This window comes from Alosa alosa, chromosome 18 (genome assembly GCF_017589495.1).
Source record: "Alosa alosa isolate M-15738 ecotype Scorff River chromosome 18, AALO_Geno_1.1, whole genome shotgun sequence".
NCBI classification, from domain to species: Eukaryota; Metazoa; Chordata; class Actinopteri; order Clupeiformes; family Clupeidae; genus Alosa; species Alosa alosa.
The window spans coordinates 24989096-25013822 of record NC_063206.1 but is presented as its reverse complement, the minus strand read 5'-3'; the positions used below and the strand labels follow the sequence as shown (position 1 = coordinate 25013822).

The following is a 24727-nucleotide window of genomic DNA, read 5'->3' as shown; positions in this document are numbered from 1 at the left end:
GTGCTAGCATTATTTTATTGCTCTCTGACACACACAAAACAAAACGAGTAACATAGCCTACTGTATGAATCCTACCATTTTCAAAATGTGATTTTATGAATAAGTTTCACTGCCACCCCTTCCGTTACCGAGGCCCTCAGTGGCAGGTTTTTACTGGAAACCGGAGTTGTGTGAGTCGTAAGAGAGAGCATGTGTGAGCTAGCCCTGGCAGCAAATGTAATTTGCGGCCGCTAGGGGCGCGTCTAGATTTCTAGGCTGTGTGAGCAGTATTTAGATGGAATGGTTACCCATGCGAAACTCCCAGTAAGCGTGGGAGTAATGTCTGCTGAAGAATCTCTAAACAGATTCACACTAAGAACAATCACCTGTGCACTATCACTCCTCTGAATCACCATTTGGCATTTAGGTTACAGTCAGGGGAATGGATTGAGTTTACAAAGGGGGAAACATGCTTGCGTGCTTTGGTTTGCTAATGCAAAGGGAAGTTTTTTGTTTGTTTTGTTTTCCCATTTCTATTCTGTGGTTAAAATACATACAAGTGGTGTTACTGTACCCTGTCTGTCTGCCATTTGTCTCTAGCAAAATGATTGACTGCCTGTACTTTGGCAAGGTCAAACGTGCTCTTTGATTTAGGTCATGCTGGTCGGGGCTTGGAAATCACCGCGTTATTCACAGATTCAAAAGCATTGCCCGCTCTCTCAGTACAGCTAAACCACATGAATGACAGAGAGGAAGCCCCCAAAACTATACAAAAAAGAGTCAAAGACATACTGAAACCTTCAAAAGAGAGATAATACAAAAGACGCACATCAAGGCTGCTAAACATTAGCTGATGAAGGACCAGGTACAGCATTCTAACTATGAGAATTTTATTTGGTGGTATAACTTGAGGAAGACAACATCTGTTTTTACAAAGGGTTGCTTTTACATGCTGGGTTGGGATTTACACAGGGCACATTTCGCAACAAATTAACTGTTCCACAACCCACGCTGTCTCCCTAGATCCTGGACTAACAGACACTAACTACATTGATAAATTGAGCTGGGCACGCCCCCAGTTCTGTTGAGAGAGCCCTGACGCAGGGAAATGAAACTACGTGACTCGACAGCCTGACCACACGGCGGGGCCCTTGCTGTCAAAAGTAACTGAAGGCCCAAACTATTTCTCAATATTATCTTAGAATGCCAGATGTATGACATAATTTTAGGCACGTCAGTCATCCCTACAGCCACGTATTCTTTACGTCGATTCTTACGGTATTCATTACGGTAATCTGGTTACGACATTGTTACTAGTATATGGTACCATTGCAACTCTTGTATCTTTTTGAAATTCTAAAGAGGAACAGGAAGTTTAGTCACTATCTCAAACTTACCCTCTACCGCATACTTCCTCTTATCTACATCAACCGTCCAATGAGCAATAAGACTTTTTAGGCTATTTCTCAGTTGCCTAAAGAGAGGCATTTCTGCTTTATTTGTATAGTTATGTAATATCACTTTAGCGATAGGTAGGCTAACAAAATATAAATGTTGAGTGATGAATATGATTCAGCGCTCTATGAAGATGTGGAAAGCCTAGCTTTTAAATAGCTCAATAAATTGCTTAGGCTACTACAGTTGCTTAAAATGAATGTAACGTTATTAAAATGGTTTCATATTGACCTTGTTGTTTGACTGGTAGAATTGACAGCATAGGACAACACAGTTTCGCGGTATGCGTCTTCGAGTACGCAGTCTAATCACAGTTTATATCTACTCCAACGTCATGCCTGGGCTACTCACCGTTTATTCTGAGAGCGTTGCAAGAGTCGCGGGTCAAACTTTCCGCAGTTGTTGGTCTTGTAAAGTTCTCTTCGAGTTGGCAAATTTAAGAGATATTTCAATGGCACGTACTTTGGTCTTCCGAGTCTCATCTTTTTTTTTCTTGAAATCGTTGTTTCTTTAACTTGCTCTGGACATGAGTCATTCATAGCGTTGAGGACCGCGACTTTCTCTTTGCGCAGTAAGGTCACACCCACTTCATGTTAAACACTGAGTGAGAACCTGTTACAACGGCCCGTATCTGAAATGATTGTGAATGAAGAACTCTGGGCTCAAACTGTTCATGATGTGACAACTGGCCCTTCCCATCCCAAACCACTGTATGCATACTTCTGCCTGCAATAATGGAAATCTTGGAAATATGTAGAACCTTTTCAATATTTTTCTTCTTCCTATGGCAACAGTGTCCTACTGCTGCCAAGACCTCCAGAATGGAAACGTCTTAATTGTACCTCCTTTTCCCAGCAAACTACAAAAGCTGATTTCCCTTGAGAACTTCAAGGCAGACTTGTTTTGAATAAGGGCGTGGTAACATTTCTCAGTCAGGGTGTGTGTGAGTGACATACAATATTTTGTATGGTGACTGACAACTCTTTCAGGGGCAAACTTGTCCCCACATGCACAGGCAGCACCGGTTACTGGCTTTTCAGAGCACCCCAACACCTATCAATTAATAAACGCAAGTCTTGGTTTGACATTTAGTCAGGAAACCTGCCAGTGGGTCAGAGATTTTTTTATTCCACACACATATTTGAGCGTTAGTCTTTATTAAACCTTCCATAGTTCCATTCCAGTGTATTCCACCCTTACATTAAACTATAACCAATGGGGGGGGGGGGATGTGTGGCTTGGTGACATCTTCAGAAAGTTACTGAATGTCTGGAAAACTAAAATGTCTACTTGTTCTCACAAGCTGTTTATGCCCACCCACAGCTGTTGCTCAATCTAATTTTTCAGATTCCACAGGGCTTGAGTGTTTCCTGGGCCGTGCCTTGGATTCCTCCCTTGATCTGATGAAGCAAGAACAAAAAAAAACCCAGAGCGTCTCAGAGCTCAGTCTATCTTTGCCCTGGACAAAGTTGAATCAAGAAGACTGATAGCTATCTCAATTGTAAACTTAAAATGTGAGGAGGCGGTGAGGTACAATAAAGGCCACAAAGAACAAGGGCCAGAAGAAGGCTTGCAAAGTTGTTGAGTCTCCTGTGTGTGTTTGATTACAGTCCTGGCTGAGTTAGCCTAGTTTTACTGTGGCATGTGAGAGGAGTCACTGGGAAATGTGCCACAGGACACTGAGCCTGTGGGGCAACTACATGCCGCAGAGTCCGCTTTCATCTTCACACGGAGGAAACCAGACAGCAATTAAGTGCTCTCACACACACACACACACACACACACCACGTGTCAGTGTGTAAATGAACCCCCCGCACCCAGTAAGTAAGAACATGACAATCTCAGAGCAATAAAACTAGTGAACTCCTTGCCACATCCGGCGAGGCCAGGTTGCCATCTCAAGAGATATGGCAGTGTGGGCTTCCTGATTGAGCCACGGGGATTTGGCCTCCCTGCCAAAAGACAGACACCCCCCCACACAGGCCTCAGAGGTGTCACAAGAGCCCTACCACAGAGGAAACCCTAAGGGCAGATAGTGTCACAGCTATCCGTTGCAGCAGGGAGCGAGGAGAGAGAAGCCCAAGAGACTTCAAGTGCTGCATTACAGGAATGAGGGACCAAAAAAAAGTCAAAGTGACCATGAATGCGAGAACAAACCACCAGGATGGAGAGGATGGAGGCTGTAGTCTTATTTGAGTGGAACAAAGCTAAAAGAAAAATTACTATTTCAGAAAGGGAGGGAAGAGCTTGGTATTTAGCACAGCGTGGGATGAGGCTTATTTGCTGAGGGATGTTTTTCATTTGAACAGGAATGCGCCTGTGAAGCTTATATGCTGAACAACTGTGCGCCAGGCAACAAGTACAAAACACCGGCGTCAGGTGACTCACAGAACCTGTACAGAAAAGGCTGAGGTCTTCAGTATTTAAAAAACAGATGGTTTCTTTTTTATTTCTTAGCATCTCAGCGATTATAATTTTTTTGTGTTTTCCGTACAAACATAAGTATAAATATTATACATGCTGCAAGGATGCAGCGTTGATTTTTTTCTTTCTTTCTTTCTTTCCCACATGGCATGACCTGTTAATACACGTCCTTCAGTGTGGGCGTGAGGGAGGTGGCGTTTGTCTAGAATGGAAGGTTTGGGCAGGAAGGGGTCAGTGCACCGGCTGAGGGATCCCGGCACCGACTGAGCCCAGCAGTAGAGCCCTCAGACTGAGCACGGCCCGAACAGACACACCCAGCTGACCACACTTCACCAGCAGCTCCGGGAACGATGCGCTCTCTGCAAAAAGACACACACACACACACACACACACACACACACACACACACACACACACACACACAAAGACAAGAGCACAGGTCACAGAGTTGAAACGATCACAAGTCGAACATTATCAATAACAACAATGTTCACTCTTGAACACACCAGTGGCCTACTGGTTAGCGCTTCAGACTTGTAACCGGAGGGTTGCCGGTTCGCACCCCGACCAGTAGGAACGGCGGAAGTGCCCTTGAGCAAGGCACTAACACTTCACTGTTCCCCGAGCGCCGCTGTAGCAGGCAGCTCACTGCGTCGGGATTAGTGTGTGCTTCACCTCACTGTGTTCACTGTGTGCGGAGTATGTTTCACTAATTCACGGATTGGGATAAATGCAGAGACCAAATTTTCCTACAAAAGAGTATATATAGTTGACTGATATTTAGCAGACGCTTTTATACAAAGCGACACGTACTCGCAGCGGCGGAAATCAAACCGGGGTAGATCGATTCTCAGTCGGTGGCGCTGCTCCGATGCAATAATATGCTTGGCTGTTACTGAACTCAAATATCAAAAACCTTTAACCAAGATGGTGGACTGTAACTTTAACATTGGTTGTCAATGCTATGCAGTTAAAAACTGTGTGTTTACCTTCGAGGTGGGCGGAGGCCATTTTCTTGAGGCTGGGGAGGGAGTGGTAGATCAGGAAGCAGGCCAGCATGTTGGTGTCTGTGTGTTCGTCAAGAGGCTGGCCACTCATGTATGCCCGAAGCACGTGGCTGTTACCTGCCCAGGGAAAGCCACCATCACATTAGCTCAGCATCACTTAACAGCAACAAGCCATTAAAAGGGGCTGTGTGTATGTATTTGTATTTTTGGTTTAAAACGTACATAAAATGACTTAGAAATGGCTAGAGAATGTGACAATATAACAGTTTTGATGTAAACGTCAAAAACGGCTCTGTGTTGCTGACATAACCACTAAAGCTAGCATTCAAAACAGCTATAGTCTGACCGCAATCTATTGCAATACCAGTTTGAACATCAAGAGGCACTGTATTCAGTGTACAGTATGTGTGACGGAGTGCCGTCACTACGGTTGAGTATGCACTCTGACTGCCATACGGCAAAGAGCCAGACCCGGGTTCAAGACCGCGTGGGGTCACTGCACTCTCCCTTCGCTACAGTATGCAGGTCAATGGAATGGAATAGTGCCGCCGCGGACATAAAGGTGGGTTTCAGACAACTCTACTCCTAGACATAACCCTTTAAGTGGGGGATCACATTAGCCAGCGGCAAGTGGCAGGTTTCCTATTGTTCTCTATGGTTCGGCAGCAGAACGGTGGCAACGCTGGCGTAACGCAAGCTTTGAACAAGCTGGGCGTTGAACTTGGTTCAACTTTCAAAGCACAACGCGAGCGTATTCAATTGACAAACCGTTTGTGTTGCTTAGGAACGAGATAAAACTTATTATGGTCTGAGCGTTGCGTTACGTTTGCCGCTTGCCGCTGGCTGATGTGATCCTCTCCTAAAGCTATGTGCAATTAGTGATATTCATTCATTTGCTGAAATACTCTATGGTAAAATCCTCTTACTGTACCACAGCTACACATACAGTGCTGTCACACCAGTGTGAAGGGAATGCTGTATGTAAAATGAACGTTCTACAGAACATCTGGGTTCATCAAATTCCACGTCATTTTATAACCTTAAAATTGTTGCTGAATAGAACCTTTTGTTAGAATGTTCAAAACTCCCCTGTTGAAGGGGCAAAGAAAAAAAAATCCACATGCCCATCCCAGACGGACAGAGGAGGAAAAGATGTCTAACAAACCAGGACAAGAACACTGCCAATAGTCTTGTCTTGGCTAATGCAACATGCCTGCATGTGCTTGGAAAAGGATGTTTGGATGGATAGCAAAACATTTCCCTAGACAGACTAAACTACTCTGTGGTGTGGCATCCTTTTATATAACCCCTCAAGGGGAGTGTAAATTAGCCTTATACCAATGAGAAACATCTTCCAGTGCTCTCCATCAACAACCCACACTCTCCTTACAAGAACCCCTTCCTGATCTGCCAGAGTGCGACCCATAAACTTCTCCGCACACCCTCTCATATCTCAGCACCACGACTGAGCAGATTTGCATGTTTGCCTGTAAAGCATGGCGTCACACATCGGAATTCCGTGGTGCCACACAGTAAATTACACTCTCGCAAAAGGCATTCAAGTCACTGATGGTGCCAACTGCCAACCACCATGACTCGTGTCTGTGCAGCACAATGGCCTGCCTGTGGAGGAGACAGAGGAGTATTCTGAACTTGGCAACCCTGGAGCAGAGCCAGCTATGTAGGCTATTTGGGGGCCAAGCAGCGAAGCTGCGAGGACCTCATTGTGTTTCTACGTTTTCCTATTATTATTATTATATGCAATGTAAGTCAATGGCAGCCCATAGAACCGTCTGGTAAAAAGTTGGGAAATTTGGCACACTAATTGGGGACGGTCCCATGATTCATGTCACCAAGTTTCATGTCGGCAACACAAACCCTCTAGCGCCACCAACAGGCCAAAGTTGGAAGTGTGTTCACTCACGTAACTTTTGACCCGTATTTTCCGCCATTTAGGATTTCCTCAAAAGCACTTAAAATGTATCAGGGGTCACATACTTTCTCTGATTCCCACCAAATTTTACACAGATCATCTTCAGACCAAGCCTCACAAAAGTTATCACTTTTCGTCTTCGGAAGTATTACCGTTCGCCAGTAACAGCCAATCAAAATTTGCGGCAAAGCCGCCAAACAGGAAGTGAGCTCATCTCAGCAACCCTTGCATTTATCAAAGCCAAAATTGGTGCATGGACTCAGGACCCAATCAGGGGGACGCTCAAGAAATCTGGTGACCTTTGACCTCTAGGGGGCGCTGTAATTAAGAATCATGCCTTTTGGCCTGTAGCAGCAGTTTTGCTTAGAATTAAAATGCACTAGTGGTGTCTGGTAGTACTGTTGAATGTCCTTAGGCCAACCCAAGCCAATTTGTGATGTCATCGTAATTGATTTGGCCGCCATTTTGGATTTAATCAAAAACACATACAAGTTTTCGCAGGTCACAAATTTCAGCGGACCAAAATTGGCAGAGACCATCTTCAGACCATGCCTTATCAGTGCATTGCTTTTTGCAACATTTGACAGTAGCATTCGGCTGTAACAGCCAGTCGAAACTTGCTGCTAAGCCGCCAAACAGGAAGTGAGCTCATATCTCAGCAACCCTTGCATTTATCAAAGCCAAAATTGGTGCATGGACTCAGGACCCAATCAAGGGGACGCTCAATAAATTTGGTGACCGTTGACCTATAGGGGGCTCTGTAATTGTCAAAAATGTATTTTGGCCTGTAGTTGCTGCATTATTCTGCAATGGAGGTCAATGGCAGCCCATAGAACCGTCTGGTTCATCCTGATGATGCACAAATAATTTGGTGACCTTTGACCTCTATGGGGGCATTGAAATCACAGCAAGCATGATCATATCTCAATCGATCTTTTATTTTTGATGTGAAACTAATACAGCGAGTTCCATTCAATTAATTCTAATGCGTGCGTGCAAGGGTGGGGCAGGGTGGGACGGGCAGGGGCGATTCTTGGGCGGGTGAGTTGGCTGGTTGAGGGGGCGGCGACACTCAGCCCTGGTTCAGCCACACAAAATCAGTTATGTTTTGATGTGAAACTTGACCTTGTAACTCAGCCAATCTTGGGTTGTTTTGCATGGAACTTGTTGTGACTGCTTAATTCTATATGCCTGATGCCACAGCATTGAGTTGCATGGCAAATCTGGCCTGCTGAACTGCCTGCTTGGCCCCCACATTGCTGCTTGCAGCTATATTTGTATACTACATTTACATTAAATTACATTTAGTCATTTAGCTGACGCCTTTATCCAAAGCGACTCAAAAAATGAGGAAAAACATTCAAGCTACAATGCGGAGGAGACCTTAGGTAGCAGTTAACACAACTCATTGTATAGTGTCCTGTCATTATATATTTTCTGTATACAGTAAGAGATACTACCAGCTGGAGCCAAATTCCTTGTGTGTACAAACATACTTGGCCCATAAAAACACATTCCTTTCCCTGAGTCAACAATTTATGGCAATTCCTAAGGCGCTGAGGCAAGATATGAGGTCTTTCTGGTTTAGACTACACTATTCTTGGTGTCACAAATAAGCGTGACTTGCACACTGCACAGACAATGCCCAACAAGCCCCAACATTCTTCAGGTGGCTGCAGTAGTTGGTTAAAGTCTTTAGACTGACATGGGACATGTCAAACTCGACAACCCCATCCAATAAACACAGACTGACGGTGCCCACTGCCCCAGTGGTTGGTGTTTGTTGGAGTTAGTTGGCGTCTGTCTGGGCAGTGTGCAAACATCTTTAAGTCGAGCAGAATGTTTCTCAGTGGGAGTGTCCCTCACCAGCCAACCAGCGATCGAGCTCGGAGTCCGCAGCGCTCTTCATGACGGGCAGGAACTCGGAGGTTAGCAGCAGGCCGCGGCCCCACCCTCGGCCCTTCCTGTGGGACAGCGACGGTGCAGTCAGGCGATGCTGCATCACGCGGCTCTCGCAGAGTTCCAGAACCAGCTTCATCTGGCCCAGAGAGAACGTCTCGCTCACCTCCTTCCGCTCCATCGCACACACCGCCTGCATACACACACACGTGTACGGTCAAAAAAACATACATTCCAACATACCAGTGTCATGGCTGAAAACATGTGCTCGGTCATGGGGAAAACATGCAATAACACCAGAACATATATGCACCAATATGCAGAAGCTCACATGCACAGGTAAACTGGTCTCAGATAGAACTTGGATTAACGAATGAAATGAAATTTACGCGGAAAATGTTCCTAATATTTCACTATTTTACAACAGTAAGGTAACAACATGTCAAATTATGGTTCATTACCATACCTGACACCTAACTGTGGATAACACCACTACACCGATTCTCACTTCACAAACCAAACCACTAGACAGCTGTCACTCAGCAGACAGTGTTTGAGACGAGAGACGGATAGATACTTCATTAATCCCAAAGGAAAAGTGGGAGAACTGATTTGAGACGGCTTTGAATATGTGCACCCTCACCTGATCAATGGCCATGTATGTGGACAGCATCTCGGGGTTCTCCTGAGTCACACACTCGTAGAGGATGGCGGAGAATAAGGCCTGCTTCTGTGGACATGAGAGGGGGAAAGACACAAGCAATGAGCAAACATACCTAATAGGAACTACTGAGGGACATCTGGCTGAATACTGAGGGAAATCTGGCTATGCCGTCTTGGAAATTATTAGTTCTTGTTTGTGTGTGTGTCAGTGTGTGTGTGTGTCGGTGTGTGTGTGTGTGTGTGTGTGTGTGTGTGGGTGGGTGGAAAGAAGGACCTAATGGAAAAACAGCCCTCATGGCGTCTTACCTCCCCCAGTTTGCATTACACAGCGCATATTTGAACAACCATAAACAGTCCATCCCACCCCAATGTGACTTAGTTCCATATAAAAGACTGGGGTTTCACTATCTGCCCCGCAAGGCATTGACTCCTCCTGAAGAGCAAGGCACCAAAACCACCAATGTCATGGGTAAGGTCTCCAGGGAACACACACACACACACACACACACACACACAGGAAAATGTTTGTGTTATACTGTAAATGTGAGATGACACATGGGCCAACTTTTTGAGAAATGTTAGTGGGCAATCACATGACTGGTTCTTAAATGTTGACTGGATGATGGCAACTGATGATTAAAGATCTCCAAATAAAAATCTGTTATCCCATATCAATGGGAAAGTGTCTGAACAAAATCATTTATCTCTCAACACTCAAAAATGTGCCCTGGGTATCATCGTCTTGGGTGGATTTGGATAAAAGCATCTATTGAGTGAATGAATGTGAATACAAAAGAATGCACTTCCAGCAGCAAAGCAACACTGCGGCTGAGAGACTCATACTCACATGTTTGGCAGCACTGCCAGAGGAGGCTTGGCAGAAGTACTCGGCAAAGGAGAGCAAGGCCGCGTCGGAGGTGAAGGCCGAGATGGCCTGAGGCTGTGTAGGAAGACAGAGGAAGCGTCAGGTGTCAGGGTCGCGCAGCGCGACTTTTTCCGACTCATTCCAACCACCCCCTACATCCCCTACACTGTTCTGCTGTGGCCATTTGGTTTCACTCCATGGATACATGTTTTCCTCTCTCTCTCTCTCTCATTTCGAAGGCTAAACAGTGGTTTGATGTTGAAAAGCAAATGTAAATCATGGATCTGAGAACAACTCAATCAGGGGCCATTGCAAACAGCCCTGTATACACTGGGCTGATTTGTTTTTAAAAAAGTTAAAAAAGTGGTACAACTACAAGGGGGAAGATTTTTGTTTACCAGCTTCTTCCTCTCCCACATCCCCTCTCAATTAAAAGCTGCAATAAGCAGTACTGGTTGAAAACTAGCAATCTTAAAAAAGGCATCGCAAAAACCCCACATCATTATTATCCTAATTATCATGAAGATAACTAGATGTATCGCAGAGCGGTACAAAATATGACCGCCGCCCAGTCCAGCACGTTTTTTCCACAAAAATAAATCACGCTGAAAGGCCTATATGATTCTAACTGTCTCACTAAATTGCATTATCCACACTCAATTCTCACTGGTATCTGCTAGACAACAAGTACCAAAACATGATTAGTTCATAGATTTCACATGTAAAATTCATTTTATACAACCCCACCCCCATCTTGCCTGTTCATAATTCTGAGAAATTCTTGAATTGTGTGCATGTGTGCGTGTACACCTTTATGTTTATGTGTGTGGGTGTGTGTGTGTGTGTGTGTGTGTGTGCGTGCTTGTGTGTTTGCCTGCGTATGTGTGTTTGTGCATGTGCATGCATGCGTACATATGTCTACTGTGTGAGTATGTGTCATACGTATGATTACTGTGAATGTATGTGTGTGCGTGTGTATCTGTTTATGCACATGTGTGCACATGGAATGGGTTAACATGACCCTGGAGGCAAACATCAAAAAAAAAATTGGTCATCCTAGGCCCTCACGGTTCTCAAGATATTCACAGAAAACTGTGTCTGCCCCTACCCTCCTTCGGGGGTCCAGTACAGCGGGGGGCTACAGATCAAAACAAAAAACGATGGTTCCATGCTATCCATGTGGGGTTACATGCCCACCAAGTTTCGTGTACCCGGGTCTTTCAGTGTTTCGGGAATCCTTGATGGTGTACGGTCACTAAATGTACACATAAATTATTTTATTGTAAGGCCCCCCATGAACGAAAGTTCACAAAACTTGGCATGCATTCGGAGGGTGTCATAATGATCCTACACTTTCAATTTCGTGCAGTTTTGACCATGTCAGCCAGAGATATTGTGATGAAAACACCTTGTTTTTGCTTTTTTAATTTTTTAACTAGGTGGCTATACATGAAATAAGTGGTAATGGGATGGGTTGACATGCCCCTTAAGACCAACATACAAAAAAAAAGGTGGACCTCCTAGGCCTTACGGTTCTCGAGATATTCACAGAAAACTGTCTCCGGCCACCTACAGGCCAGTTGGTGTATAGTAACATAAATTAATTTATTGTGTGGCCCCCCATGAACGGAATTACACGAAACTTGGCGTGCATTCAGAGGGTGTCATAATGATCCTACACTTCCAATTTCGTGCAGTTTTGACTATGACTATTTTTGTGTTTAACTAGGTGGCGCTATACATGAAATGAGTGGTTATGGAATGGGTTGACATGGCCCCTTGAGATCAACATACAAAAAAAATGGTCCTCCTAAACCTTACGGTTCTTGAGATATTCACAGAAAACTGTGTCTGTCCTACCCTCCTTTCGGGGGGTGCAGTCCAGCGGGGGGGCTACAGATCAAAACGAAAAAAAAAAGGGAAAAAAAATCTGACTAAACCTATATGACCGCCGCTCCGCTGCGCGGCGGTCATAATAATTATGATGATAGTGATGAATATGATTATTATTATGTTTATTATTATGATTGTAACTTTGTGTTGTTGTGTGTATTGGTGCTGAAGGGCCACACAAACACACACCTTAAAGGAGCTTACATCGGGGTTGGGTGCCAGAAGACTGTTCAGACCCAGCGGGTCGTCTTTATAGGGCAGCTGGCCCGCCCGTAGCTTCACATACAGAACCCCGTCCCTGGAGAGAATGGACCTGCACAACGCAGAGATGCTGTGAGTCTAAGCCGGTCATATGACAATGCAAAAGAAATATAACAGTCAAAGAAAAACCAGACAGGATGAAACATCAAAGATACAAACAGGTAGGCGAGACAAATAAGTCATAAGAGAACCATCACAAGCATAAAAAACACCACAGACACACACACAGACACACACACACACGATAATCAATTCAAACAAAAACATCTCAAACATGAAAATGACACACACAGACGCGCACACACACACACACACAGATATGCAAGACAACCAGGTCAAACAAAACCATGACAAACATGAAAACAACACAGACACAATGGAACAATAAAATGGAATGGAGGAACAAGTGGAACAAACTATTGTGATGAATTCATGAATATAAACAACACAGATAACAACCCAGTCCAGATTAATCAGACCTCCCAACAACAAAATGACTGACAGGAACAACCATTCTAGTATATAAACATGTAATTAGCACAGTGTTCCTCAAAGTGTGGTCCGGGGACCACTGGTGGTCCGCAAACTATCCTAACTATCCACTAAGTGGTCTGCGAGCAGACGTGGCAAAATATAATATAGATGAGTTGTTTGCAATATTGAACCAACTTGTATGTAAATCCAAACAGTTCTTCAACTTTTTTTTTTATTGGTTAAGTGGTCCTTGGTCTGAAAAAGTTTGAGAAACACTGAATTAGCGTGAGCCAAACAAACCAAACCTAGTAACAAGTAACAGACGTAAAATGACACACACACACACACACTCTGACGCCTTAACTGCACCCTTTCACACACTGACGTTACGCAGCTGTGCCTGAGGGGAACCTTGTTGTGGTTTCTGATATCTGATCAGGGGTGGTCTGCTCTGCTTGCAGCCTTAAAACTAACAGACATCACAGATGACACACGTTACTGATCAAGCCTTACTGGAGATGCTGAATGCCTTTGCTCATGTCGATGGTAAGTTCCCAGTAGCGAGGGCCCTTGACTCTGACCTGCACACAAAGCACATCAAACCATTCAGACATACCGGTACAAACATACACACATATGTAAGTAGTGTTTTCAAAGATGTAAACAAATGTTCATGTTTTATGCTGTTTTGGTTGTAATGAACATGAACTTGTAAATTTTTACATATTTGTACATTTTCCTCAATTTTCTTGAAGTCTTAATTTGTTTAATGTGTCTTTTGTGTATTTCATTGTATCATTGCCAGTTAAGAGTTGTTGTAAGCCTCCCCTCCCCCCCATTTCATTTTCATGCATTTACATACTTGTTCCTCATTGCCTGACTACACTGACTATATGGCGGTAGAGTAGAGCTCTCTGGTGTGCTCCCTTAAAATAAACCTACCTCTTTAAGAAGGTGTAGCTCTGGCAACAAGGTTGGCGCCATCAACTCAACAGTCACCTCATCGTACCATTTAGTGTCCTGAATGAGATGAGCAAAGACATTTTGCAAATTCTGTAAAGACAGTTACATGTGCAGATCGACAGCGAGCTTTATGTCACACTGTGACAAGTGTGTGTGTGTGTGTGTGTGTGTGTGTGTGTGTGTGTGCGTGCGTCGCGTCGCGTCGCGTCGCGCGTCGCGCGTGCGTCGCGTCGCGTCGCGTCGCGTCGCGGCGCGTACACAGGGGAGGTCGCGCGTCGTTAATAACTATGAACAGTGTTTCTCCCTCCCTCTGTTTGCATCATTCGGTTAATTGAAAAAAGCAGCATCTGCCAACGCTGGCAGGGTATTGTACAGGACTCCATCGGCGACGACCTTCAGCTGCCCTTCAAGGGGCCGACCAGCCCTCTGGCCGCACTGAAGCACTTCAGCAGACAGTGACGCTCGGCATCCCCCCGGGTCACGCTGGGAGGACCAGCAGTAGGACCATGCCTGCCAGCCTCATGTGGGCATAACATGGCAGATTTGTTCTTGTGTTTTCACCTGCGTCATTATGCATTGAACACACTGCAGGTGGTTTGGCCCACTGCGCCAAGTGGAAAACAAGAGATTATATCTGCCAATCATAACACACACAATATTATCTTGTCTGTGTATATAGACAAAACGTAAATCTTTAGCCTATAGCACATACCAAGCTGGACCTTAATGTCACTGATAAGTAGGCAGAGTACAAAGCCAGCAAAAAGCATCATGCTTTCCTCTAGTTATTCTATCAGTTTTAACTATGGAAACAAGCACATACACCACACACACACACACACACACACACAATACCAGACAATGTAGAACATTCATGTAAATTCATTACAAACTGAAAAACATCTGCATTCCCCAACTAATAAATGTATGTCAGTTGGCCTTGCAGCAACCATTCTGGGTCTGCGGGCATGCGGGAGGATAGTGGCTCTACCTTGTAGGTGACGTCCAATAAGACGTGGCAGGGCTTAAGAGTGTCCACGTCCATTGGCACAAGGAGACGCGGCTCCGCAGCCAGGACCCCGAGGTGCCGTAGGGCCTGGAGGTGGTATCTATCACAAACACACACACACAAGTCACAAGACAATAAAGTTCTACATGTCCATCAATGCAAAAACACACACACACACACATTGACACAGGGCTTGAGTGGGATAATTGGGACTACAGGTTTTCCAGAATATCAACCCTGTTCATGACTCCATGAAGGAAATGTTCTTAAACATTTCAGGAAAAAGCTGGTAGTATGAATTACCTTGAATTTCCCCTTGGGGATCAATAAAGTATGTATGTATGTATGTATGTATGTGTGTGTGTGTGTGTGTGTGTGTGTGTGTGTGTGTGTGTGTGTATATATATGAAAGAGCGTTCATTTCTGGGCATAGATCCACATACAGGTTAAAGTGTAATAATTATGTAGTAAACTGTAGTACTTTTATTACTAAAGCAACATTTCTGGCCCTCACACAAAGAGAGATCTCCCGTTAAGTGTGTATCTGAAGTGGCGTGGGGTCGGGTAATGTTGGGCTGCTTACCGGTTGTCGGTGCTGTGAACGGGGAAGTGGGGGTAGAGTGCACAGAGCAGCGCAGCGATGGCCGAGTTGGACGTGCTCAGGGTGTACCTGTGAACGCAACAGCAGGGCAAAGTTAGAAATACACCATATGGGTGCGTGCACGCACATCCACACACACACACACACAGAAAGTGAAATAAAATGACAGGATGAAAGAGGCAACAGAAAGTGACACCTCCAGTAGAGACTGGGAAATAGCGACACCTGTAAGAAGCAGAAACGAGATCAAAACGTGAACCAGATACTCCGTTATGAGTAGTTTGGAGTGTAGACAGTCAAGGGGTTTGAAAACAAACATGCATAACGAACCAGAGCACACACAATAGATGCATCATAGGGCCTACGTGAACAAAAAAAAAAGCAAAAATGTTAGTGCATTTGGCACAATAGCTGTATGTCTGAGGGGAAATTACCGGCCCATTGTTTAATGACGACATCAGCGCTGGTCTTAAATCGGTCACTTAAATATAATGGAGTTGAAGTGGCTACTCCAGAGGGTTCAACCTGTGGTGCTGGTTTTGAAGAGCAGCACTTGTCGGGGAGGTTGTCAGGGGTCAAAGTCTCCTCTCAGCAAGCCTTTTGGATATGCCAACTCGAGAGCTCCCATCTCTGCCTACCAGCTACCACTCAAAACACTGTGACAGCAGTCACGAGGAACACACTGCCAGAGGTGTGACAATAACATCGCAGCGAGGGGGCTGTTTTGAATACAGAAATGCTCATAAACCACCAAGACGCCAAGTTTGGGGGTTGGTCACGCTCCAGATACAGAAATATGACACCGATTTCCAGGAAGACGGGCACATGTGAAATGGAAAAAGAGGGGAAGTAAAATGAGAGGAGGGAGAGAAAAAAGGGAACGAGACGGCAGAAGAGAGACGAGTGCAGCCACGCTTCTAAGCTCAGACAGACACGAGGGCACGGGCAGCATACAACCTGCATAAGGCAGCAAGGCAGTCATAGAGCCGCTCTTGAGTGACATGCTTATATGTATGTGCAGCTGTGGACATGAGAGAAGAAATTACGCGGCGGCTTGCCAGAGGGGTTGAGCTCAGGATAGCTGAAGCCCAGAGCGTCTTAGTTTGCCAAGAGAAGAGCCAGCCTTGTGGGCTCTGCCTGGTAAAATATAACCCTCTGGCACAATCCTGAGAGGTGTGTGTGTGTGTCTGTGTCTGTGTCTGTGTGTGTGTGCGTGTGCGTGTGCGTGTGCGTGTGCGTGTGCGTGTGCGTGTGCGTGTGTGTGCCTGGTATCTGTGGTTTCTCAATACTCAGTATTGAGTGTCCTAATGCAGCAGTATGGGAGAGGTATGTGGAAATTTGTGTTAGGGGAGATGCTGCACATACACATGCATTTTGCAAGATTCAGTTCAGTCACATGACCGGAGCTGACGGTTAAAGAAGTATGTCAAATATGTGTGAGAGGGCACAAATCAAATAACATAGTGGAGGCATAAAAGTGGAGGCAATAAACAGTTACACAATCCTCTGGGAGTGTGAATGGTCAGAATGTATACTCATCTGTCAGATATAAGTGTGCGTGCACGCACGTGTGCACATACTGTATGAGTGAATGTATATGTGATGATGCGTGTTACAGCACTTTAAACCCCAGTGACTCTTGACATGACTCTACATGCATCATAACTAAAATACCTAGATTCGGCAACACCTCTGGAACCGTGTAAAGTGTTATGTGTGTATTTATGTATCAATATGTGTGCATGTGCATATGTGTGTAAGCATGCATGTGTGTATATACTTGTGTATGCATATGTGTGTACATGTGTATGTGTGTAAGCATGTATGTGGGTTTAGATTTGTTTATGCGTGTATATACAGTTAAGAACGAAATTATTCATACCCCTGGCAAATATTGATGTAAATGTTGATTTTCCCTTGACCAATATGTTTGTTCTGACTGAAAATGACACTGCCACATGCCAAAAGGTTGTAAGACAATGTGGTAGAAACATGGAATCAAATAAATAATCGTTTATCTTTTTTAAATTTTTTATGAAAAATGGCATGTCCAAAATTATTCATACCCTTTTTAAATAATCAATGGAAATCTTTATTTGCCATAAAAGCTCGCAAAATGGTTCTTATAATACCTACCAAGCCTCTTCATGTCTCTGCAATGATTGTAGACCGCACCTTTTAAGCAGCAATCTGGGTTTTGAGACAGGAACGATTATTTGCCATCACTATGGCCTTGTGCTAACTTTTTTGACTGATTGAGGTCTGGACTCTGGCTGGGCCACTCTAAAATGTTAACATTGTTCTCTGTTAACCATTTCTTTCCTTGTTTGGCTGTATGTTTTGGATCATTGTATGGTTTAATGGTCCAATGATGCCTATTGGGACAGGTCTCTTGGCACACTGCCTGATCTTTTCCTCCAAAATCTCAGTGAAGCCTCTTGCTTTAGTGTTAATGTTTACTTTGAGAAGGTCACCAGGTCCCCCTGGTTGAAAAACATCCCAATCCCAAATTCTTTTTTTTAATTCCATGTTTCTCCCACATTGTCTTACAAACTTTTGGCATGTGACAGTGTCATTCTCAGTTCAGAAAATCAGCATTAAATCAATATTTGCCAGGGGTATGAATAATTTCGTTCTTAACTGTATATGTGTATACATATGTGTGTAAGCATGTATGTGGGTTTAAATTTGTGCATATATATATAGCGTATATGTGTTTATATATTTGTGTATATGGTTGTGCGTGCTCGTACGTGGGCGGTCACACACAGCCCCCATGCGTCCTGTGCATCCTGTGCGTGGGACATCCTCCCTAGAGTCATGTGTGTATCTACGTGTTATTATGTGGGTAAGCATGTATGTACGTATGCATACATGTGCGCGGGCGGCCACATAGGGTCCACCCCTTGTGCGTCCTGTATGTATCCTGTATGCGGGTGTGTGGGACCTCACCTCCCTCCCCCGAGGAAGAGCAGGCCCAGGGCCATGTGGTGGGCCATGTGGAAGCCGTAGTTCATCTCGCCGCCGACGCGCTTGTGCAGGAAGCGGCACAGCTGCAGCACCTTCAGGTCCCCCGAGCCCGCCATCACCATGGACACGGCCAGCAGCACCATGCTCAGGCACGTCTGCACGTTGTAGTGGCCCGTCTGAGGACACACACACACACACACAAATGGCTCTCCTCAGGAAATATGCATGTAACATGGGCCATTTGCAACATCTCACACATTGAACCCAAGTATACATTGGCTGGCTCTATGAATATAGTTCCACACATATGTTGACATACATATGTTGACAATGCACGCACGCACACACACATGCAGAATACAGACAAACACACAGTGTACAGTTGTACATATGTAGACAATGTACATATAACACTAAACACATGAAGTTATCATCATAATCATTGCTAATGCAGACTTTCCATTTATCTTTCCCCAACTAAGAGAGACATTTTTTTCCCTTAAATAAACCATGTGATTACTGGTAAGGCTGCATCCGACGATAAAGCTTAGTTAAGTTATTTATCCGTCAGTGCAGCTAATAAAGTCAGTCACAGACACTGTGTGTGAGTGTGTGAGTGTGTGTGTGTGTGTGTGTGTGTGTGTGTGTGTGTGTGTGTGGCAAATAACGTCAGACACAGGTACTGAGGGGAATGACCCATAGCCGATCAACACTGTTTCTCCGCTTCACTCTGCCACAGCTGGGCCATGATTTACTCAGCAGTGTAAAGTGCTGATTTCCCATATTACTGCATTTCACAGGGCAGAAGCCACTTACAATGGTGGCAGCTGACGCCTTCAGAGACTGCATGAACATCCTGGCATACTTGTACTGAGAGAGAAAAGAAAGAAAGATAGAAAGAGAAAGAAAGAAAGAAAGAAAGAAAGAAAGAAAGAAAGAGATAAGAACAATTATAAACCATCAGTTAGGATACAGAATTAAACTGAATTGAACTATGGTAACACTTTCCATAAAGTCAGTACTACCCATACAGCATTAAAAACATTCATCACATACAAAGTATTCAAAATGGCAAATAATGATTGGCATAGGTCTACAACCATTATATTACATAATACAGAACACTGTCATAAAGCATAACAATGTTAGCAGAAACCATTGCAGAGGCAATAACATAATAAGGCATATTCAGTGCATGACTTAAGCTAGTTATGTTGATTTAAGTTATGTAGATTTTTATTTATGTAGATTTAATCATTTTATTTATGTAGATTTAATCATTATGTGGCTTCATGAAGACTTTATAATCTTTCATTAATGTGTTGATGCTTTATGGATACTGACTAAGTCAAGCGTTACACAAACTTTTTTTTTTCTCTAAAAAAGAAAAACACAACTGAGGCCTTACCAGGCAGTCAAAAGCATCAGAGTTGGCAGAGCCGGCAAATCTGAACCCCACAGCCATGCAGGCTCCAGCAATGATGTAGTCGTGGGCTTGACTGCAGGTGGCACAAACACATGGCAAGTCATCTCAAGGCTACATTTAAACTGGCAGACAGCTCACACGCAGTCACAATGAAGCAGCTGTTGAGCTGTTGTTGGACTCAAAAGTTGAGTTCAATTTTGAGCAAAACTGCTGTGCTGGGTGTGGCGGTTTGTACTCACGCCAAGGTCTCCATGTTCAAGTCCTGTGATACTTGCACTTCTTCACCAGTCCCGATGTTTTCCTGAATAATCTGGTGAGAGGATAACGGTCATGAATTCTTCAAGGATTGGACAGCAGCTCTCACAATGGCAAAGCCAAAACTATGGACATTACATAACATTCTATTTTTAGGTATGGTCTTTTGTGCCCCCACCATCGACTTCAAAGGCAGCGCTGCCTGGAAGGCACTAGGGTTAGGTTAGGGTTAGGTATTGCAGCGCTGCCTTGAAGTCGACGGTGGGGGCCCAAAAGACCATCAAGCACATTTTTAACTATTGTAACGTTCATATTCTGTAAGTCGCTTTGGACAAAAGCGTCTGCTAAATACTATAACCGTAATGGAGTAAAGCATAAATGAAACTCGGGAGCGACTTATTTACCTGGGGCACATTGCTGCCCACCCACTCAGCGTTGGGCAAGATCTCATCCCACATGATGATGCACCGGGCCAGGGTCTGCAGACGAGCAGGCGCAAAAAAGATCCAACGTCAATCAGTAACAAATTCATCAAGTTCATTATGCTGAATCACATAGGACTGGACACAGTAGCAGAAATTGATTTGCAGGAGGTAATGGCCAGTGTGTGTGTGTGTGTGTGTGTGTGTGTGTGTGTGTGTGTGTTGGGGAAGCCGTGTGCATGTGTGTGAGACTATGGTGTGTGCTTACGTGAGTGTGTGTGTGTGTGTGTGTGTGTGTGTGTGTGTTTTGCAGTGTTTGTGTGTATGCTTGTGTGTGTGCGTGTGTGTGTACATGTATGATTTTTTCTTCGGTCCTCCACTCACCCTCAGGAGCAGGAACTCAGGCTTGATGAAGTCCAGCAGGAACATGGTGTCTGGAGCCCTCAGCCAATCAGCAATTGACCTGACGGGAGAGAGTGGGGTGGGGGGTGTTAAAGGTGTGAATGTCATTCCCCTTCAGAGATCTCCACCATGGGCCTTCATTACCACACACACACACACACACACACACACACACACACACACACACACACACACACACACAGCTCTGGGCAGCAGCAAGAGCACTACAACCTGACACCCTGAGGTGTACAGCAGCTCTGAAGGACAGAAAAAAAGCCTTGTCATAATGGAGACAGAACAAGAGAAGTGTCATGGCAGCCCAAGACCATTAGAGGAAGGAGGAGGGGAGCTAACAGGTGATCATTACAAGGTGGGCAGTGAAAGTTGTAAGGTCAGTGGTCACACACCTGTTGTTGGTTTTCAAATAGATCATGGCCAAGGCCAGGGTAGCACCTGGACAGGTAACATCCACGTTGATCGTGTCCCCTTCCTAGGGGGGAAGTAAGCAGTTCTGAAACGCTACCTCCTAATTTCATGTACAGCACATTTAGAAAGTAGTCATGCACTTTCAAGCTTCTCACATACTGTTGACTGTGTTTCAGACTCATCTTAAAATAAAAACGATAAGTGATTTCATTAAACAAGTTATGCATATGTTCACAAGCCCTAGGTAAAGATTTTTTTTAAATATTGACAAAATAAAGTCAAAGCTGTTTTCCATTGAGCCCCTCACCATCACCATCTTCATCTCCAGTGACTGGGCCAAGCCACTGACAGGCTAGGAGTCCCTGTCTGACTGTGGTGGGAAGCAGGGGCAAGTTCAATCTCAAAACATTTGCACCGTTTTGCAATGGTTTCCTTATTGAACGATATGTTTGTCACAGCGGTAATCTATGGTTTGGTGAGTGCGTCAGAGGTGGGATCCTATCAGCAACACTGCATATAGCGTGCATAGTGTATCCACCTTAAGTCATTTACAAATGAAAGAGAAGAATGAAAGGTAGAAAAAAAAATTGAAACGTATATTTACATTGATTTCATCAGGCTCGGAAAGAAAATGAAAAAAATAAATACAAAATAAATGTTCAGCTGTACTTGCACAAACAGTGTGTTCAACGCACCACTGTTTGCGTTGAATCAAACACTTTGTTTGGGAGCAATGTTTGGTCCCGGTTGGTTGAACAGCGTTTCTGGATGCGTTACCTTGATCTGGTAGCTGGGGGACTTGTGCCTCTCCCTGTTAATGCCAGCATGGGTTCGTCGGTGCCCTCCCACCATGTACTGGTAGAGCTGCTCAGGCACGTTCAGGTCAGTCATGCCGATCAGGTTACTGCCATGCTGGATAGAAACAGAGGGGGGTGAGGGGCGATTAGAGACAGGTTTGTGGGTGAGGGTGGAATGTTGAACAGTGGCACCTATTTTTTAGCTTATTTGTGAAAAATATGGCCAGAAGATGTAGCTAGCCTATCACTGGCCATTGAAATGAATGGGGGGGATGGGTACTTTCTCATTCTCTACAGGTCAGTACATTGTTGAAGGGCAAGTTGGCCATTATTCTGGGTGTGGGAGTCATCCCTGTTCCACGCTCACCGACACAAAGTCTCCGTGCAGCTCAGAGAACGCACACAAAGAACCTCTAGGTCAGTGAGAGGCTCAATAAGGCTTTGTGTCCACTTCCTGCTGCTACAACAGAGTCATTGTCTCCGGTCGCTCTCAAGGTACTCCCTGACACACAAGCGCTAAAATTACTCCTGCAGTACTTCCTGGCAAGGCAGCTGATGATGGAATTAAAGACTGAAGTCCTCCCCTTATGACTGGTTTCAAATCTAGGTCCTGTTGTTCCTATGGGGTAAAGAAGGATGGTGGTTTTTCGCTCGAATCGGTCTTCTCTGAGCACTGTTGCTTATCTTCTGTCTATCTGGTTTCACCCTCAATCCCAACACCAAAGGCAAGGAAAATATGACTCAGAATGAAAAAGAAAGACAAAACACACTTCAAAAGACTTTAGTTTGGCTGAGACTGAAACGCGCAAACACACACGAAGAGACAAACACACACACACGCACTTGTCCACTTTATGGGTCAGGCTACAGCAGCACACTCACCCCGAGACACACCATGCCCAGAGCCAGGCCTGCGGCAAGCGAGTAGGACTCCCGGTCAGTGCAGTACTCCATCTCAGGTCCTGGAGGTCGACCTGGCGGAGGAACATAGACAACAAGTTATCCAGCATGCATCATTCCTTAACACTCCAATCTCACTCATCCTGTAAGGTACAAAACATGTCAATTGCAGTGTAAGGTTGAGAGTATCCTCCCCCAAGGAGGTTATGCTTTCTATCAAAACAGATTTGTCTGTTTGCTGCGATTTGTTTGTTTGTCTGTATGTATGTATGCAGGATTACGCAAAAAAAAAAAAAAAAAAAAATTCAACAGCCCTCTTTTTATGAAACTTGGTGGCAAGGTGTAGCGTGGGATAAACCCATTAAATTCTGGGGCGGCTCTGACTCATGGGGCGTCTTGACTAATTTAGTTTCACTTTCAGTACCCTTGAAGCGCTTGAAGAACAAATGCACATTGCTGCTGATATGCACCATGCACTGAGAGAAACAACCCCTCTCTCTGTTTGAGGAGAACCCTGACTGTGACGCAGTCAGTGTGAGTGTGTTACTGACCTATCTCGGCGAGCAGCACCTCTGCGTTGTGGCGGTGCCCGGTGCCCTGGTAGACGAGGCCGATGCCAACCACGGCTGCCACCTGGACACTGTGCGGCACGTCCAGCTCGGTAGAAGTGGGTGGCAGCAGTGCGGGGATGTGGATGCTGAGCAGCCGTGTGATGGACATGTCCATGGTGCCCAGCTTGGCAGCAGACACTCCCAGCAGCAGGCCGATGCTGGTCATCTCATGGCCCTGTCAAGCACAGGAGAGGACATGAATCATTAAGAAAGGTCACCAACACACACTTGAATAAACATAATACAACAGAATACAAATTGTATTTTTGTCTGTTGATGTGGTTACATGCAAACAACTAGACTTCAGTTTTATTATACTCTTTACTACAATAAAAAAAGTAATGTAAATTGTGTTTGGATTGAAATCCAATTTTATAAAACACGAAAAAATAACCTGGTGCATTCAATTTCAATCTGATTAGATCCACCAATACTCCGATTTTAGTTGAAGTTTATTATGATCCCTCAGTGAAGATGTATCACCATGGAATCAGATTTTCACAAGTTCGCTTAGCATGTAAACTGGAATATTCCATATTCTGATAATTGGTGCTTTAGTCAGATTATTCTGCACATGTAACCACACTATGTGCCATTTCTCAGCTCTACAACAACGAATAATACATAATTATGCCCATATATGGCATTAACTATATTTATCACCCGGAGAGAAGAAATACTCTTTTCTGATTGGCTGGTGGGGTGGCTATTAATTCTGAATAACGGGACACCTATGAAGTAGATCTTGTAAAAAAAAAGTCAATGTCAATGCTTATCAATATCAATGCTTATGAGTGGCAACTATAACAACCATAGGGCGATGGTTGAGCCTGGAAGCAGGCTTCGCAACAATAAAATCAACTGTAGTTAGTTAGTTAGTTTATTTTGTCCTTACATACATAGATACACAGTCATGGTTCTTCACCCACCACCCACCACCCTGCCATTACATACCCCACCCACATATATCACAACAGCACACAAACAGCACATATACATCACATTACACAGATACAAACAGGAAAACCTGTGTGTAAACAAGCTACCTGCCCATGCTATCTCTGTTATAGGGCCAAAGAAAGTTGTACAACA

The 24727-nt window shown here is 44.5% G+C and overlaps 1 protein-coding gene across 1 annotated transcript in view; it reads right to left on the bottom strand.

Moving 5' to 3' along the window:
* Positions 1 to 3854: 3854 nt before the first annotated feature.
* Positions 3855 to 24727, bottom strand: part of anapc1 (anaphase promoting complex subunit 1) — a 57555-nt gene continuing 36682 nt past the window's right edge. The window contains exons 30-49 of the mRNA XM_048269177.1: positions 23576 to 23810; positions 23007 to 23098; positions 22105 to 22239; positions 21309 to 21391; positions 20884 to 20962; positions 20482 to 20556; positions 20062 to 20132; positions 19805 to 19895; positions 19213 to 19266; positions 18379 to 18572; positions 15409 to 15495; positions 14808 to 14925; positions 13796 to 13873; positions 13367 to 13434; positions 12308 to 12431; positions 10208 to 10300; positions 9341 to 9427; positions 8665 to 8890; positions 4848 to 4982; positions 3855 to 4217 (exon numbers count right to left, since the gene is read on the bottom strand). Of these exons, the coding sequence (XP_048125134.1) occupies positions 4090 to 4217; positions 4848 to 4982; positions 8665 to 8890; positions 9341 to 9427; positions 10208 to 10300; positions 12308 to 12431; positions 13367 to 13434; positions 13796 to 13873; positions 14808 to 14925; positions 15409 to 15495; positions 18379 to 18572; positions 19213 to 19266; positions 19805 to 19895; positions 20062 to 20132; positions 20482 to 20556; positions 20884 to 20962; positions 21309 to 21391; positions 22105 to 22239; positions 23007 to 23098; positions 23576 to 23810 (2253 nt within the window). The 3' untranslated portion in view covers positions 3855 to 4089. The remainder of the gene's footprint in view (positions 4218 to 4847; positions 4983 to 8664; positions 8891 to 9340; positions 9428 to 10207; positions 10301 to 12307; positions 12432 to 13366; positions 13435 to 13795; positions 13874 to 14807; positions 14926 to 15408; positions 15496 to 18378; positions 18573 to 19212; positions 19267 to 19804; positions 19896 to 20061; positions 20133 to 20481; positions 20557 to 20883; positions 20963 to 21308; positions 21392 to 22104; positions 22240 to 23006; positions 23099 to 23575; positions 23811 to 24727) is intronic.